The sequence below is a fragment of the Bufo gargarizans genome, chromosome 10 (assembly GCF_014858855.1).
Source record: "Bufo gargarizans isolate SCDJY-AF-19 chromosome 10, ASM1485885v1, whole genome shotgun sequence".
In the NCBI taxonomy this organism is placed as follows: Eukaryota; Metazoa; Chordata; class Amphibia; order Anura; family Bufonidae; genus Bufo; species Bufo gargarizans.
Window position 1 is genome coordinate 32075973 of NC_058089.1, and position 16872 is coordinate 32092844.

At 42.4% G+C, this 16872-nt stretch overlaps 1 protein-coding gene across 3 annotated transcripts in view; it reads right to left on the reverse strand.

The window, feature by feature from the left end:
• Window positions 1-1810: 1810 nt before the first annotated feature.
• The window catches only part of TSPAN4 (tetraspanin 4), a 603434-nt gene continuing 588372 nt past the window's right edge, over window positions 1811-16872 (reverse strand). For 2 of the 3 annotated variants that reach the window (XM_044269835.1, XM_044269836.1), the window contains 3 exons: window positions 13526-13657; window positions 5267-5350; window positions 1812-3636 (listed from right to left, as the gene is read on the reverse strand). In XM_044269835.1, the coding sequence (XP_044125770.1) occupies window positions 3568-3636; window positions 5267-5350; window positions 13526-13657 (285 nt within the window). In that variant the 3' untranslated portion in view covers window positions 1812-3567. Of the gene's footprint in view, window positions 3637-5266; window positions 5351-13525; window positions 13658-16872 lie in introns of all 3 variants that reach the window. The other variant, XM_044269834.1, reaches the window with a different exon arrangement.

Here is a 16872-nt window from a genome sequence, read left to right on the forward strand (position 1 = left end):
CCACCAGTCGCCATCTCATGGCGGGCACCGATTGGAATCGTCTTGCACTAAACAGTGGTTGTTATTAGAGATGAGCGAATTTCAGGTTATGGTTATAAAAGGTGAATTCCGTTATGGATTCCGTTACCACGGACCATAACGCAATTCTATGACAGAATGCCTTTAGAGGCATTCCATTATTCATTCCGTCATAGTAAAAGTCTATGGCCTGCAAAACGGATCCGTTCCGTTTCCGTTATGCAGGGGAGTCCTCTCCTGCATAACAGAAACGGGACGGATCGATTTTGCAGCCCGTAGACTTCTATTATGACGGAATGAATAACGGAATTCTTCTAAAGGCATTCTGTCATATAATCGATTTATGGTCCGTGGTAACGGAATCCATAACGCAATTCACCTTTTACTAGTAAACGAAGCGTGAACGAATTTCATAACCTGAAATTCGCTCATCTCTAGTTGTTCTGAAATGACTGCAAGCAGAGATCTTAAAAAAACTATGATGAACCAAAGTGTATTCCCATCTTCTAAAGCAGGCATCTTCAAACTGCGGCCCTCCAGCTGTTGTAAAACTACAACTCCCACAATGCCCTGCTGTAGGCTGATACCTGTAGGCTGTTCGGGCATGCTGGGAGTTGTAGTTTTGCAACAGCTGGAGGGCCGCAGTTTGAGAATGCCTGTTCTAAAGTGATGACTAAAATATTCCATGACCTTAGGATCAATGGAGCTCCGACCTCTGGGACCCCCACCAGTTTTTGCGGATCCCTTGTAACAATGCCTATACTTGTCCGCAATATGGACAAGAATAGGACATGTTCTGTCTTTTTTGCGGAACGGCCATACGGAAACAGAATGCACATGGATGTCCCTTCACTGCAGTGTACCTGGCACAGTGACATTCTTACTAGAGTGGCTGTTCTTGGTACTGCATCGTAGTCATGCTCGGCCCTGTAGGCAGTAGTAGCAGGAACAGCCACAGTCTTGGGGAAGTTGTTCTGACCGGACAATCATTTTCATGACACAATAAACAAGCTTTATTTGCTGAAATGGTAATACCCAAAAATATGCTATAGTAACATGTCTAATGGCGATTACAGTGGAGCGCTTACCTGAAATGTCATGGTTAGGACGGTCAAGAACATCGCCATTCTGCGCGTTACTGGCAGCACAATGTGGCAAGGCTTCATACAGAACTAGTACATGTAGAGTAGCAGTCATTTATACAGCAGAATTATATGGAGGCTGTCAAGCTATGTCCGGCACCATATAAAATCAAAGGCCTACAGAGGGACAGTAGAGCCCCATGCACCTACAAACTGGAGCCATAATACGGTAAGATTCCTGGCCAAAAAAGAGTGCTGATCAACAATAAAACCAGTTGATCAACGCTTGTTTCAAAGGCCTTTCACACAGACTGTTTGAATGTGGATGGGGATGAACAATCATTACTACGATCATTCATTCCCCTCACTTCTACATTATGTTAGCAGTACAGGTAGATTCGCTGCTAACCAGGGAACATTATGCTCACAAAAACAATCCAGTCGGCCAACAGAGGAGTTTTTTCTGGTTTATCCGCTGATCACTTTCACCTACTGGGGGCAGTTTTTGGGGAACGAGCATTCGTACAAATGTTCCTTTCCAATCATCTGCCTTACACCACCGCTATATGGAAACTAGCAGAGCATTCACTGTATATATACAATGGAGACACGGCTTACCAAGTGTTGAGTAGAAGTCCCTGAAAATGGAAATCAACTCTTGGCTTGATAACTCTACAGCGGCCAGAGAGGCCGTCCGTCCATATACTCAATGCACACACACAGCGTCTGATAAACATTTTTATTAGAACAAATTTTCACTATACTTCTTGCATAAATTATGTATATAAGTATATACACTGAAAGAGGGAAACATAGTGAGAGTCTGCAGGGACCTTACCAGAAAGCAGTCATCACTGAACTCACAATATGGGTAAAGGGATCGATGTCCAATGTTAAGCCCTACCCCTCATACAGGGAGCAGTGATCTACGGTTTTGCTTGCGGGGTGAGGCAGGGTTGTGCCTGGTTATAAACTGAACCACAAGTGCTTTAGTATGAATGGAAACATTGAGAAGGAAGGGGAATCTCATTAGCTGCCTGTGTGTTCGGATAGTGCCGTCTGGTGTCACTTCCAAGTATCCTACTGGGAGAGGTGACATGAAGTGTGACGCTCTGCTAGAGGTACAGAGCAATGCGTGGCAGACACTAAAGAAGAGTCTCGGCAACAAAATGCATAGTCTTTCCACCAGTTCCTGTAACCATCTGTGTACGGAGGTCTCCTTTAGCTAGACATTAATTCTATATACAAATCTAGCAGCCCCCAAGATTGCTGACGTCTTACAGACCTCCTATGAACGTGCCAACGATGGGCAGAAAAGCCTTTCCAAGTTCATGAAATTTGCTCGTTGCTGACTATAACATAAGTGGGTTGAGAAAGACGAAAACCAAATCTCAAATACTGATGTAGAGGAAGGCAGCAGATGGTATGGTCCACCCAACTGGCTCTTTCACTGGGACATACAGAAATATGTCTTTAGGTTGCCTAAGTGACATCGTATGTATCCTAAATGTACATTTCCACACATTTTACTGCATAGCGCAGTAAGCTGTGGATGTAGTTAAAAAGACAACTTTCCCCTATTGTACCTTTACACACAGGAATAATGCTGCTATATAGTGTCTGCCTGGCCGGTAAGAATTAGGCTACGCTGGGCGACCAATTACAATGATTTGGCTCTAAAGAAAATTATTCTTAAATGCCAATAATCTGAAAGCAATGGTAGACTACATCTATACTATGGTTCACCGAAGGTGGAGAACTGCAACCTAATACTTTTCCTTTTGAGTTCAAAGCACTGAGAGCCGTGTGGCTGTGACTTTGAGTTAATTATCTGGCAGTTTTTAAGTTACTGGAAAATGTTCACATTAATTGTATTATCGGGTGGTTTGGCGCTAAATGACACATTTTTGTAGAACATGACTTATTCCCCAATCTTAGTATATGTTGGATGGATTTCACAATTTATGGTAATGTACCAGGACCTTCTGAATATAGACCCAAAGTCAGTATAAATGTAAATCCCAGTAATGTGATAGCTAGTAGACTTTTTGGTTAACCAGACGGTAAGCACTAAAGGCAGAACAGTTCTTATGTAGTACAGTTTCAGTTGGAGAGAACAGTCAAAGATGTGCTTCCATTGATCATGTGGTGAACAGTATAAAACCCACTGCTGTCCCCCAAAAAAGCACAGAAGACCCTCCCCCCAAGTCTTGGCTTCCATAGACCACATGTTCCTCCACCGTACTCAGAGTTGTTAAGAGTTGTCCACTTCCCCACCCGCTGCCGGTCCTCCATGCCTGGAGAAAGTTGTCATGTTTCAGAGGGCTCTTGTGCTTTTCGAGGCTGTCTGTGGTGGTTTCAAAAAAGGAGGAAGAACAGAACGAAGGAAGATCTGCTTTGAAAACCAAATAGGTTCTTCCCGGGTACATCTCAGTAAGGAGAGCAGGGAGATGACGGGGTGGATGTCTCAGGCGTAGTATGTGTCGGTTTTTGCCATCTGGCAGTACATGGTCATGGCAAATGTAAGTCCAAGAATCTACAGAAGCAAAGAAAGAAAAATCTCAGTACTAGAAGAGGAACAAGATGTTCTGTCATTGTAATCAGAGCACATCATTCATTTTCAGTTTGTAGCCAAAATTGTAGCCAGGTAGATTGTATTAGACCTCAAAAAGTATGACTGTGATTCCTATTCTTTTATATAGTATGATGTCACCAACTTTACTGCCATCTTAATCATAACATTTACTGTGATATTTTCTAGCATTTAATTTTAAAGCAAGTCACCTCCAAGATTTCAAAGTTAGCATACCGCTATATAGAGAACCTAACCATACCTTTCTTGTAAAAATCCTGATTAGACGACTGCATTTTCACAAGAAAGGTTTGGTTATATTTTGGGACCACTATCTTTCATGGCGGTATGCTCAGTATGATGCAATGGAAGCAGCTTAGGCAGGGTGCTGAATCTCCTCAAAGACAGAGACTTACTGGCAATGCTCCATGGGAAATGAATATGCAAAGAGGTATCTCCCAAGAAAGCGAACCATCGGGCCAGCCAGAATCCTACTCCATTCTGATAAGGGGCAAACACCCTGAAACAGTTGTCTACAGATGGATATCTGGCCTGCCTGTATTCCCTGGTCAAATCCCAAGGCTTGAAAGTCGGATCTTGACTCATAGGGAGATACTTCCAAGAGGCCGTGATGGTGAGATGTTTCTCTTTCTTGGAAGATATCTCTGCTTATCAAAAAAGTGTTTAGAACCATTTATAAAGGAGTCACCTTAACGTAACTTTGGAGCTCCCTCCCACTTTAAAGAGGTCATGTAATATATGGCTGACACTTTGTTAAAAACAGGAAGCATTATTTTGATAATGGATAAAAGAGGTGGGTGGGCCTGCCGAATTTACTATAAATTACCCCAGACACTGGTGTACGTTGTAGTTCAAGCCTACACCAGCTACATTTACTTTCTAGGACAGGTTGCTGACAGCCGTTTTAAATCATTCCCGGAGAACCCCTTTAATAAATTAGGTGCATCAGTGCACAGTGGATCAAGACTGGCCCATGGGAACACCAGCCCATCGATGGAACAAACCTTACCAAGCTCTTCTGCTTTACTGCCCTTGCATTTAGTCACACAGTACATGTCGCCTGAATGCAGGTAACACATTTTTGTGTTCTGAGACAATTAGCAAGTGACATTACTGACACTTGCTTAGGAGCCAACAACATTTTTAAAGGATACAGTATGCAAAATTAGCTTCTGTATGTTTTTCTTTTTTGTGTACTATGACATTTGTCTGCCTTGTGTGTTTAAGAGAAGTGTGCAGGTGTTCTGCGAAAATGTACCCACAGTATAATATGAACCTATTAAAAATGGCTATTATGAGTCAATTTATGGCCAGTATTTGCCATCAAGCTCCATGCTAGAATAGCTGCCTGCTTCATAAATTTTACACTATTCTGCCTCCATATTCACTTTCATTCCTGTCTCATATCCTGGGTAGGTCATATCCTTCATACTGCGGGTCTGGAACTGCAGTTAAACTTGTCTATAGAGAATACAAGGCCATTGGAAAGATGTTGCTGCTGGAATGGACTTCAATTGAAATATCTAATAGAGCTGCTCAAATTTTAAGAGCCCAAGACATGTTCGGCACTGACCTGTACAAGAGCAGTGCAGAGTCCAAAGATCCCAACCGCCAGAAGGTTCTCATGTAGCCAGATCTTCACTGTTTCATAACAAGGCTGAAATAAAGCAGAGCACATCTGTGAGTGTAGACATCTACACCAGCATCAGGTCTCATTTATAGTGTCAAGCCTTGCTAAAGGGCCCTGTACACTGCCTGATGTTCTAGCAGATTATAGCCAATGAACATTCGTACGTACGCTTGTTAGCAATAATCTGCTGGTGTAAAGGTGCCGCCGATTACCCGAAGAACCAGAGAAACACTTGTTCGTCGGGTAATAAGATTGTTGGTGCAGGCACCTAAATTATCAGTTTGCCAGCAGCAGATTGTGGTGTCTAAACAACACTCTTCTGTATGGGGACGATCAATGGCATTAGCGTTCACTCCTCCCCATACTGTGGAGGAGATTGTTGCATGTACATACAGTGGTCTCCTTCACTGACGAGCAGGCAATTGTGGAGAAGGAATGCTACATTGGGCCATTTAAAGGGGTTGTCACTTCAGCAAGTGGCATTTATCTTGTAGAGAACGTTAATACAAGGCACTTACTAATGTATTGTGATTGTCCATATTGCCTCCTTTGCTGGCTGGATTCATTTTTCCATCACATTATACACTGCTCGTTTCCAGGGGTTATGACCACCCTGCAATCCATCAGCAGTGGCCTGTGCCTTTACACTATAGGATAAAGTGCAGGTGTTCGGCCAGATTCCTATACCTTGTCAGAATGCTATACCCCGAAGTGACGCGGCCATCACAGGAATCAGCTGGAGGAGGGTGTGTGGCAAGCACAGGATCCACTGGATTGGTAAAAATAATTGCACCGCCGTGGGAGACGCACCTTCTTCATTTGCATGTGCGAAACGGTATACCGCGCTGTGTGCACTCAGGGACCGCACTCAGCTCTGCTATGTGATGACCCCACCACCCCAATATCCTGCAATCACCTCTGCTATGTGGTGTCCCCAATATCCTGCACTCAGCTCTGCGGTGAGGCTGAACTGCTCCAGATGATGTGTCCGCGTGTGCGCACTCAGGGGTAGGGAGATCTGATGGAACATTTTGCACTGAAAAATCTACATACCCCTGAGTGCGCACGCGCGGTGTACGGTTTTGCGCATGCAAATTAAGTAGGTGCTTCTCCCGCGGCGGTACAATTATTTTTACTAATCCAGTGGATCTGCGCTTGCGGTGCCTTCTCAAACAGCTGATCAGCGGAGGTCCCAGATGTAGGACCTCCACCAATCAGATACTCATGAGCTATTCAGAGGATAGGTCATCAGTATAAAAAAAAAATATATATCTTGGAAAACCCTTTTAAATATGTCCAAAATGTTTATTAACTTTATAATAATATATAACCTTACAGGGACCCCCACAATCAACTGAATGGGGGTCTGGAGTAGTGTACTTGGCTTTCTGTCAGTCCCATAGACTTTGAATGGAGACACTGCATGCTCCACCACCACTCCATCATAGGAACAGGGCTAGGTATTACTAGTAGTACTTTTATGATTTTAATAAAAGTATGAAGTATCACTTTATCGCTATGTGGGCTTCACTACTGTGTGGATGGCGCTAAAGGGGGCACTATCATAATGTACAGGGCTCAAAGGGGCACTATTACTATATTAACCCCTTAAGGACCGGGCTCATTTTCACCTTAAGGACCAGGCCATTTTTTGCAAATCTGACCAGTGTCACTTTAAGTGGTGATAACTTTAAAACGCTTTGACTTATCCAGGCCATTCTGAGATTGTTTTTTCGTCACATATTGTACTTCATGATACTAGTAAAAAAAAGTCAAAAAAATTAATTTTTTTGCATAATAAAATACCTAATTTACCAAAAATTTGGAAAAATTAGCAAATTTCAAAGTTTCAGTTTCTCTACTTCTGTAATACATAGTAATACCCCAAAAAATTGTGATGACTTAACATTCCCCATATGTCTACTTCATGTTTGAATTATTTTGGGAATGATATTTTATTTTTTGGGGATGTTACAAGGCTTAGAAGTTTAGAAGCAAATCTTGAAATTTTTCAGAAATTTACAAAAACCCAATTTTTAGGGACCACTACAGCTCTGAAGTCACTTTGCGAGGCTTACATAATAGAAACCGCCCAAAAATGACCCCATTCTATAAACTACACCCTCAAGGTATTCAAAACTGATTTTACAAACTCCGTTAACCCTTTAGGTGTTGCACAAGAGTTATTGGCAAATGGGGATGAAATTTGAGAGTTTCATTTTTTTGCCTAATTTTCCATTTTAACCCATTTTTTCCACTAACAAAGCAAGGGTTAACAGCCAAACAAGACTGTATCTTTATTGCCCTGACTCTGCTGTTTACAGAAACACCCCATATGTGGCCATAAACTACTGTACGGCCACACAGCGGGGCGTAGAGTGAAAGGTGCGCCGTATGGTTTTTGGAAGCCAGATTTTGCTGGACAGTTTTTTTGACACCATGTCCCATTTGAAGCCCCCTGATGCACCCCTAGAGTAGAAACTCCATAAAAGTGACCCCATCTAAGAAACTACACCCCTCAAGGTATTCAAAACTGATTTTACAAACTCCGTTAACCCTTTAGGTGTTGCACAAGAGTTATTGGCAAATGGGGATGAAATTTGAGAATTTCATTTTTTTGCCTAATTTTCCATTTTAACCCATTTTTTCCACTAACAAAGCAAGGGTTAACAGCCAAACAAGACTGTATCTTTATTGCCCTGACTCTACTGTTTACAGAAACACCCCATATGTGGCCATAAACTACTGTACGGCCACACAGCGGGGCGTAGAGTGAAAGGTGCGCCGTATGGTTTTTGGAAGCCAGATTGTGCTGGACAGTTTTTTTGACACCATGTCCCATTTGAAGCCCCCCTGATGCACCCCTAGAGTAGAAACTCCATAAAAGTGACCCCATCTAAGAAACTACACCCCTCAAGGTATTCAAAACTGATTTTACAAACTTTGTTAACCCTTTAGGTGTTGCACAAGATTCAATGGAAAATAGAGATACAATTTCAAAATTTCACTTTTTTGGCAGATTTTCCATTTTAATATTTTTTTTCCAGTAACAAAGCAAGGGTTAACAGCCAAACAAAACTCATTATTTATGGCCCTGATTCTGTAGTTTACAGAAACACCCCATATGTGGTCGTAAACTACTGTACGGGCACACGGCAGGGTGCAGAAGAAAAGGAATGCCATACGGTTTTTGGAAGGCAGATTTTGCTGGACTGGTTTTTTGACACCATGTCCCATTTGAAGCCCCCCTGATGCACCCCTAGAGTAGAAACTCCAAAAAAAGTGACCCCATTTTAGAAAGTACGGAATAGGGTGGCAGTATTGTTGGTACTAGTTCAGGGTAGATATGATTTTTGGTTGCTCTATATTACACTTTTTGTGCGGCAAGGTAACAAGAAATAGCTTTTTTGGCATGTTTTTTTTTTTGTTATTTACAACATTCATCTGACAGGTTAGATCACGTGGTAATTTTATAGAGCAGGTTGTCACGGACGCGGCGATACCTAATATGTATACAATTTTTTTTATTTATGTAAGTTTTATACAATAACTTCATTTTGAAAACCAAAAAATTGTTTAGTTTCTCCATAGTCTAAGAGCCATAGTTTTTTCAGTTTTTGGGTGAATATCTTGAGTAGGGTCTAATTTTTTGCGGGGTGAGATGACAGTTTGATTGGCACTATTTTGGGGTGCATATGACTTTTTGATCGCTTGCTATTACACTTTTTGTGACGTAAGATGGCAAAAAATTGCTTTTTTTACACAGTTTTTTTTTTTTTTTTTACGGTGGTCACCTGAGGGGTTAGGTCATGTGATATTTATATAGAGCCGGTCGATACGGACGCGGCGATACCTAATATGTATACTTTATTTTTATTTATGTACATTTTACACAATGATTTTATTTTTGAAACCAAAAAAAATCATGTTTTAGTGTTTCCATAGTCTAAGAGCCATAGTTTTTTCAGTTTTTGGGCGATTATCTTGAGTAGGGTCTCATTTTTTGCGGGATGAGATGACGGTTTGATTGGTACTATTTTGGCGTACATGCGACTTTTTTGATCACTTTTATTACCTTTTTTGGGAAGTAAGGTGGGCAAAATTTCAATTTTCTCATAGTTTTTATTTTTTTATTTTTATGGCGTTCACTGTGCGGGGAAAGTAACATGACCATTTTATAGATCAGGTCGTTACGGACGCGGCGATACCTAATATGTGTAGTGTATTTTATTTTTTTAATTTTTATTCAGTGATAAATGTTTTTTTTTTTTATCTTAACTTTTTTCACTTTTTATTTGATTTTTTTGACCCAGACCCACTTGGTTCTTGAAGATCCAGTGGGTCTGATGTCTGTAAAATACAGAACAGAACCTATATTGGTTTCTGCACTGTATTTTACTTACACTGAACAGGTCTATGCTTTCAGCACAGATCTGTTCAGCACCATGGACAGCAGGACGCCTGATCAGGCGTCCTGTTGCCATGGGAACCTTCCCCGTCTGCTCAGTTATGGTCAGAACTTCGCAGACGGGCAAGGGTAAGGACGGGGTTCTGGGGGGGCTGTCTGGGGGCTCTCTCCTTCTCCCATCGGGGGGCTGCAAAGGCACAGCAGCCCCCCGATCGGAGAGGGAGGGAGCTCCCTCTTACTGTTAACCTTTTCCATACAGCGGTCCGTACGGACCGCTGTATGGAAAGGGTTAAACGGCTGACATCGCATCAACGATGTCAGCCGTTTATACCAGGGTGCCAGCAATGTGCTGGCACCCTGGTATACCCACTGTACACCAACGATTATGCAATGGGAGGCGGGCGGGGGATCGCGATCCCGCCTGCCGCACCGCCCGCCTCCCGCAACGCCCCCACTGCATGCGACACCCCCCCTGCACCACCCGCCGCCATCAAATCGTGCAGGGGTGCAGGGGGGGGTTAACAATATTGATTTCGGGCACTCTGAAGTTTCTGATCCCCGCGGTCAGGGACCGCGGGGATCAGAAACGGCAAAAAGCGCAGCAAACCGCAGGTCTGAATTGACCTGCGGTTTTCTGCGATCGCCGATACGGGGGGGTCAAATGACCCCCCCCCTGCGTTGTTACGGGATGCCGGCTGAATGATTTCAGCCGAAATCCCGTTCCGATTAACCCCAGCGGCGCCGGAATTAAGATTTTAAGTTAGGACGTACCGGTACGCCCTTGGTCCTTAAGGACTCGGGAAATAGGGCGTACCGGTACGCCCTATGTCCTTAAGGGGTTAAGGGCGCCATTAGGGCGGGTTTAAATGTTGCGGTAAAAAAAGCATGCGTTTACCGCCATTGCAGTTTTTACAGGTGAAACATGTTAAGCAAATATATTTAATTTGTAAAAACTGCCCGGGCAATTATCATATCACAAAACCGCAGCCATCGTGGTAGAAAGTTGTGTGGGTTTTAACAGTGCATCACAATGTATAAAGCCGGCCGTACTGCGCGTTTCACAAAAGAGAACAATATCACTGAGTGGGGGCACAAAGTAGACTGTGGGATTGGGTGGCGTTAGTGGTGTGGCTTAAAGGGATTCTGTCACCTGGATTTGGGGTATAGAGCTGCAGACATGCGCTGCTAGATCGCCACTAGCACATCCACAATATACATTCCCCATAGCTCTAAGTGCTTTTATTTAGGCAAAAAACGATTTTATATATATGTAAATGAGGCAATTAAGGAGCCCAAGGGGCTGTTACTAATGTTTCAGGAGCCCACCACCGCTCCGCATCCCCCGAATCTCCTCGTTGCTCTCCGACGTCACAAAGTTAGAGCGCCGTAATCTCGCAGCTAGCTCATGTGCAGTTCGTTCCCTGAGGCCGATACCAGCACAGGGAAAGAACACTATGCCGGCACTGACATGCCTTGTACTTGCACATGCGCAAGATTACGGCGCTCTAACTTGGTAACCTAGGGGAGCAAGGAGGAAATTCGGAGGATGCGCGACGGTGCTGGGCTCCTTCACAGTGGGCGTGGCTGGGCTCCAGAAATGTTAGTAACAGCCCCTTCGGCTCCTTACTTGCCTCATTTACATTATATATATATATATATATATATAGATAAAAGCATTCATAGCTAAGGGGAATGTATATTGCGGATGTGCTAGCGGCGATCTAGCAGCGCATGTCCGCAGCTCTATAGACAAAATCCAAGTGACAGAATCCCTTTAACGTTTAAAAAATTACACGGGAATTGCTTTCTGACAGGTATGACACTGGGACATTCCACAAACGGTGCATTTCTCCTGTTGAAGTAGTGGGGGGAAATATCATGAGCTCAGAAGTGCACACCCCTAGTGTGAATCTGGATTTTAAAAAAATTTACAGAACCACTTTTGGTGTATTAATTATTTAATTCATTAGAGTGTAGCATGGTCAACAAGGACAACATCTGCATGGAGTTTGTATGTTCTCCCTGTGTTTGTGTGGGTGTTCTCCCACACTCCTAAGGCCTACTGATAGGGAACTTAGATTGTGAGCGCCATTGTGGACAGCTTTATGCTAATGTCTGTAAACGCTGCAGAATATGTCAGCGCTATATACAGGTCAATCTCGAAAATTTTTAATATCGTGCAAATGTTCATTTTTTTCAGTAATGCAGCTTAAAAGGTGAAACTAACACATGAGATAGACTCATTACATGCAAAGCGAGATATTTCAAGCCATTATTTGTATACTGTGGATGATTATGGCTTACCGCTTATGAAAACCCCAAAGTCACAATCTCAGAAAATTAGAATATTACATGAAATCATTAAAAAAAAGGATGTTAAATAGAAAAATGTAGGACCTCTGAAAAGTATAATCATGCATATGTCCTCAATACTTGGTTTGGGCCCCTCAATGCGGCGTGGCATGGATGCTATCAGCCTATGGCACTGCTGAGGTGTTATGGAAGACCAGGATGCTTCAATAGCAGCCTTCAGCTCTTCTGTATTGTTCGGTCTCATGTCTGTCATCTTTCTCTTGGCAATGCCCCATAGATTCTCTATGGGGTTCAGGTCAGGCAAGTTTGCTGGCCAATCAAGCACAGTAATACCATGGTCATTGAAGCAGGTTTTGGTACTTTTGGCAGTGTGGGCAGGTGCCAAGTCCTGCTGGAAAAGGAAGTCACCATCTCCATAAAGCTCGTCTGCGGAAGGAAGCATGAAGTGCTCCAAAATCTCCTGGTAGACAGCTGCTTATAATTAAGCACAGTGGACCAACACCAGCAGATGACATGGCTCCCCAAATCAACACATACGGTGGAAACTTCACACTGAATTTCAAGCATCTTGCATTGTGTGCCTCTTCATTCTTCCTCCAGACTCTAGGTCCTTGGTTTCCAAATGAGATGCAAAAGTTGCTCTTATCAGAAAAGAGGACTTTGGACCACTGAGTAACAGACCAGTTCTTTTTTTCTTTAGCCCAGGTAAGACGCTTCTGACGTTTGTTGTTCAGGGGAGGCTTGACAAGAGGAATACAACATTTGAAGCCCATGTCCAGGATCCGTCTGTGTGTGGTGGCTCTTGATGCACTAACTCCAGCCTCAGTCTACTCCTTGTGAAAGTCCCCAACACTTTTGAATGGCCTTTTGTTGACAATCCTCTCCAAGCTGAGGTCATGCACCTTTTTCTTCTACACTTGTCCCTTCCACATAACTTTCTATTAATGTGCTTTGATACAGAACTTCGGGAAAATCCAACTTCTTTTGCAATTACCTTTGAGGCTTTCCCTCCTTATAGAGGGTGTCAATGATGGTTTTCTGCACAACTGTCAGGTCAGCAGTCTTTCCCATGATTGTGATTCCTACTGAACCAGACTGAGAGACAATGTAAAGGCTCAGGAACCATTTGCTATGGATTAATTATCTGACTAGAGTGTGACACTTTGAGCCAAGAATTTTGAACCTTTTCACAATATTCTAATTTTCTGAGATTGTGACTTTGGGGTTTCATAAGCTGTAAGCCATAATCATCCAAATTATACCAAATAAAGGCTTGAAATATCTCGCTTTGCATGTAATGAGTCTATCTCATGTGTTTCTCCTTTTAAGTTGCATTACTGAAATAAATGAACTTTTGCACAATATTCAAATTTTTCAAGTTTCACCTGTAACTAAGAAAATTGTTTTCATTGTCACTCGGTTGTCATTCAGTGGGAACTTCCATACAAAGTTTAAAATGACATGAATAACAGGGCACATACCGCTTTCCACCATGTCCCAGGAGAGTGTAAGCCGCAGTTCTCACTGAACTCCAAGCAACAGGAATCCGGGACTCGACTTGTGTTATACACCTCAAACCAGTCTGTGTAGTTTGATACCCCACAACACCGAAACTGCAGGAGCAAAGAGAACATCAAATGTAATAATCTGCATGATCATAACGCCATCTCTGCTGTAACACGCCTCTATATTTAGAGTCTTTATCCTACCCCCTGATGGTTTCTCTAAATGCAGATTTTCCTTCTCGACGTTTGTTTAAGGGACAGGTCTTCTTAGAGTGATGCAGGAGTTATGGTGTGTTCTCCTGCTGCTTCCCTCCCCTTCATGCTATTTTATTGAAACCGTGGATGAAAAAACTGCAGCTGCATCCCCCTCCTCCATCTTCTACTTACTGTTTTCCATAAGACAAATTTTTTGGGGGGACGTTGAGGTAGGTTCGAAACATTTCCAGAGTGTGTGTAATAAGGAAATGTGAGGGAGATGCTGCCCTCCCTTTAACAATGAAGGATAGTATAAATTTATAAGTTTCATACAGTATATACAAATGTACTGCTGATTTATAAAAAGGGGTACACCTTAATAATTGACTTATACTCTGATGACGGATGAGAAGACCTTCCGATCTTATGGTGGTCCAGCATTGTCACCATCATAGAAAACAAGTGGCAGTGGCGCATATCTGTACATGTAACCAGCACTTCTGGTCTGCACTTCCAGAAAGAGGAAGATGGTGGGCAGGATGCAGCTCCGAGCCTGGGCAGTGAGGTCACCAGTCTATTTCTTATTTTAAAGGGGTTATCTGGGAATTTGATATTGATGACCTTTCATCATGGTAGGTCATCAATATCAGATTGGTGGGGGTCCGACTCCAGGCTCCCCTGCCGATCAGCTATCTGAAGAGCCTGTTGCGCACACTGGAGCTCCGGTGAGCGTTGCGACCTCTTGTTATTCGGCGGGGGTGCTGGGAGTCGAAACACCTCCTTAATACTATGGATCCTGAAGGGAACAAGATGGGGACTAACATGGGATCTTTCCTTGCAGGAGTGGCTTATCAAAATGCACAATGCAGATGCAAAGCATTAGGGTGAGGCTACATGACAACATGAAATTGTGATGTTGCGTTGCGACACTGCATCTAATTATTGTCAAAGGCATCTTGATGCAAAATGCAACATACTGCAACGTGACAGTTAAAACAATCCAACACCGTTGAATTTTTGGTTGCAATTTGTGGTCAACTGTGACTTCCCTTAGCGTTTCTTCAATTTGGCTGTGTTTTTACAGTGAAATCTCAGCTCTAAAACGTACACAAGAGGTCTTGGTCGCACGGCTTTTACTGTTGCCGTAAATGGCAAATTCAGCTCTTCTACGTACCTGGACATTAGCAGAACACTTTACAGATCTACCAGATACTCGAATCTTATTGAGTAGAACTATTTGGGTTCTGTCACCAAATGCGATGACTTTTTCTAACAGGATTCTGCAGAAACAATACGTGGTCATACGCAGTCTATAGGCACATAGCAAAACCACAGTAGGGATGTACCATATGTGACATCGCAAAAGCGGATTCTTCTTTTCTTTTTTTTCTTTTATGGAGTCTTGTTTGTACCCCTGCCAAACGTCATTATAGTGTCCTGCTATTATTTCCCTTCAGTTGACATGTGTCCCATGAGGACCTAGCATTTTGGTGACCTTTTCTTCATTTTGTTAAGGCTGGTAAAACAATGTGGCAGTAAATGGCTTAAGTCACTCCAACCTGCAAAGACCGTCATAGTCCTGAAAACACTGCAACTAATTAACCATATGACGAGGACTCCATTTAACTCTACAGGCATGCAGTTACATGGTGTGCAGTATATTGCGTTAGACCACAGGATCTGTTTTTTTTGCTATATTATATAGCAAATACCTTAAGCACCACTGATACAGTCTTATGTACACCACGTCATAAAAGGGCTACAGTAATTAAAGGGATTGTCTGGTTTAGAAAGCTCATTTTCATATAATGTTAGGGAATGCTGGGTTCTTCAGTTCAGGATTCTCGTCTTTTGGCCTAACTGGTGAGTGAGCAAGATTTACTATTGAACGCGCAACAAAGATTTTGCTACTGAGAGAAAAACATGTGATTTATACTAAAATGAGCGCGCTGATTCCAAATATGAACTCGGAATTTGCCTGACAAGTCTAGATTTTAACCCCTTAAGGACCCTGGGATTTTCCATTTTTGCGTTTTCGTTTTTCACTCCCCGTCTTCCCATAGTGCTAACTTTTTTATTTTCCCATTCACATAGCCTTATGAGGGCTTATTTTTTGCGGGACAAGTTGTACTTTCTAATGGCACCATTAACGGTTGCACATCATGTAGTAGGAAGCAGTAAAAAAATTCCAAATGGGGTAGAATTGGGAAAAACCGCAATTCTGATAAAGGTTTATATTTTAGTTTTTTTACACTATACAGTAAAATTTACCTGTTATCTTCATTCTCTAGGTCAGTACAGTTACAACGATACCACACAATTTTTCTTGCATTTTAATACTGAATAAAAAAAAGCCTTTGAGGAAAAAAATACATTTTTTTTTATAACAATATTCTGACCCATATATCTTTTTTGTAGTTGTGTACGGGGCTGTGTAAGGGCTCATTTTTTGCGGGACGATCTGTTCTTTTCAGTGATACCAATTTAAAGTGTGTGCGACTTTTTGATCACTTTTTATAAAAAATTATTGGGTAGTTTGAGTGACAAAATTTATGTGGTTATATTTTAATAGTATGGGCATTTTCACACGCAGCAATGCCCATGATGTTTATGTTTTTTTTGTTTAAGTATTTTTTTTTAAGGAAAGGGGGTGATTTGAACATACATTTTTTTATATTTGCAAAAACCTTTTTTTTTTTTTACTTTTTTTAAGTCACCATTATAGACACCATTGAAACTTCATTTGCACTATACTAATACAATGCTGCCACCTAGTGGCCTGTATTGGTATAATAATCTAATAGGCACCGAAGCCTGCTTGAGGCTTCAGCCTATTAGATCAATGTAACAGGTTCCCCGATCTCAACGGGGGAACGCTGTTACCGGAGTAGAAGTGCGTGACTTCTGCTTCCGGACTGCGCAGATGCCGTGGTCACATTTGACCATGGCATCTCAAAGGGAAAATTTATGCGATCAGCCTTATGGCTGATCACATACATGTGCCACGGCTCTGCTATTTAAAATAGCAGAAACCCGGCGGCTATGGCGCCCGCTGCACATGAGAACGGGCGCCATGTTTGGGGACCGGACAGGTCTATTGAAATATCTCCACTATAATGCATTAATAT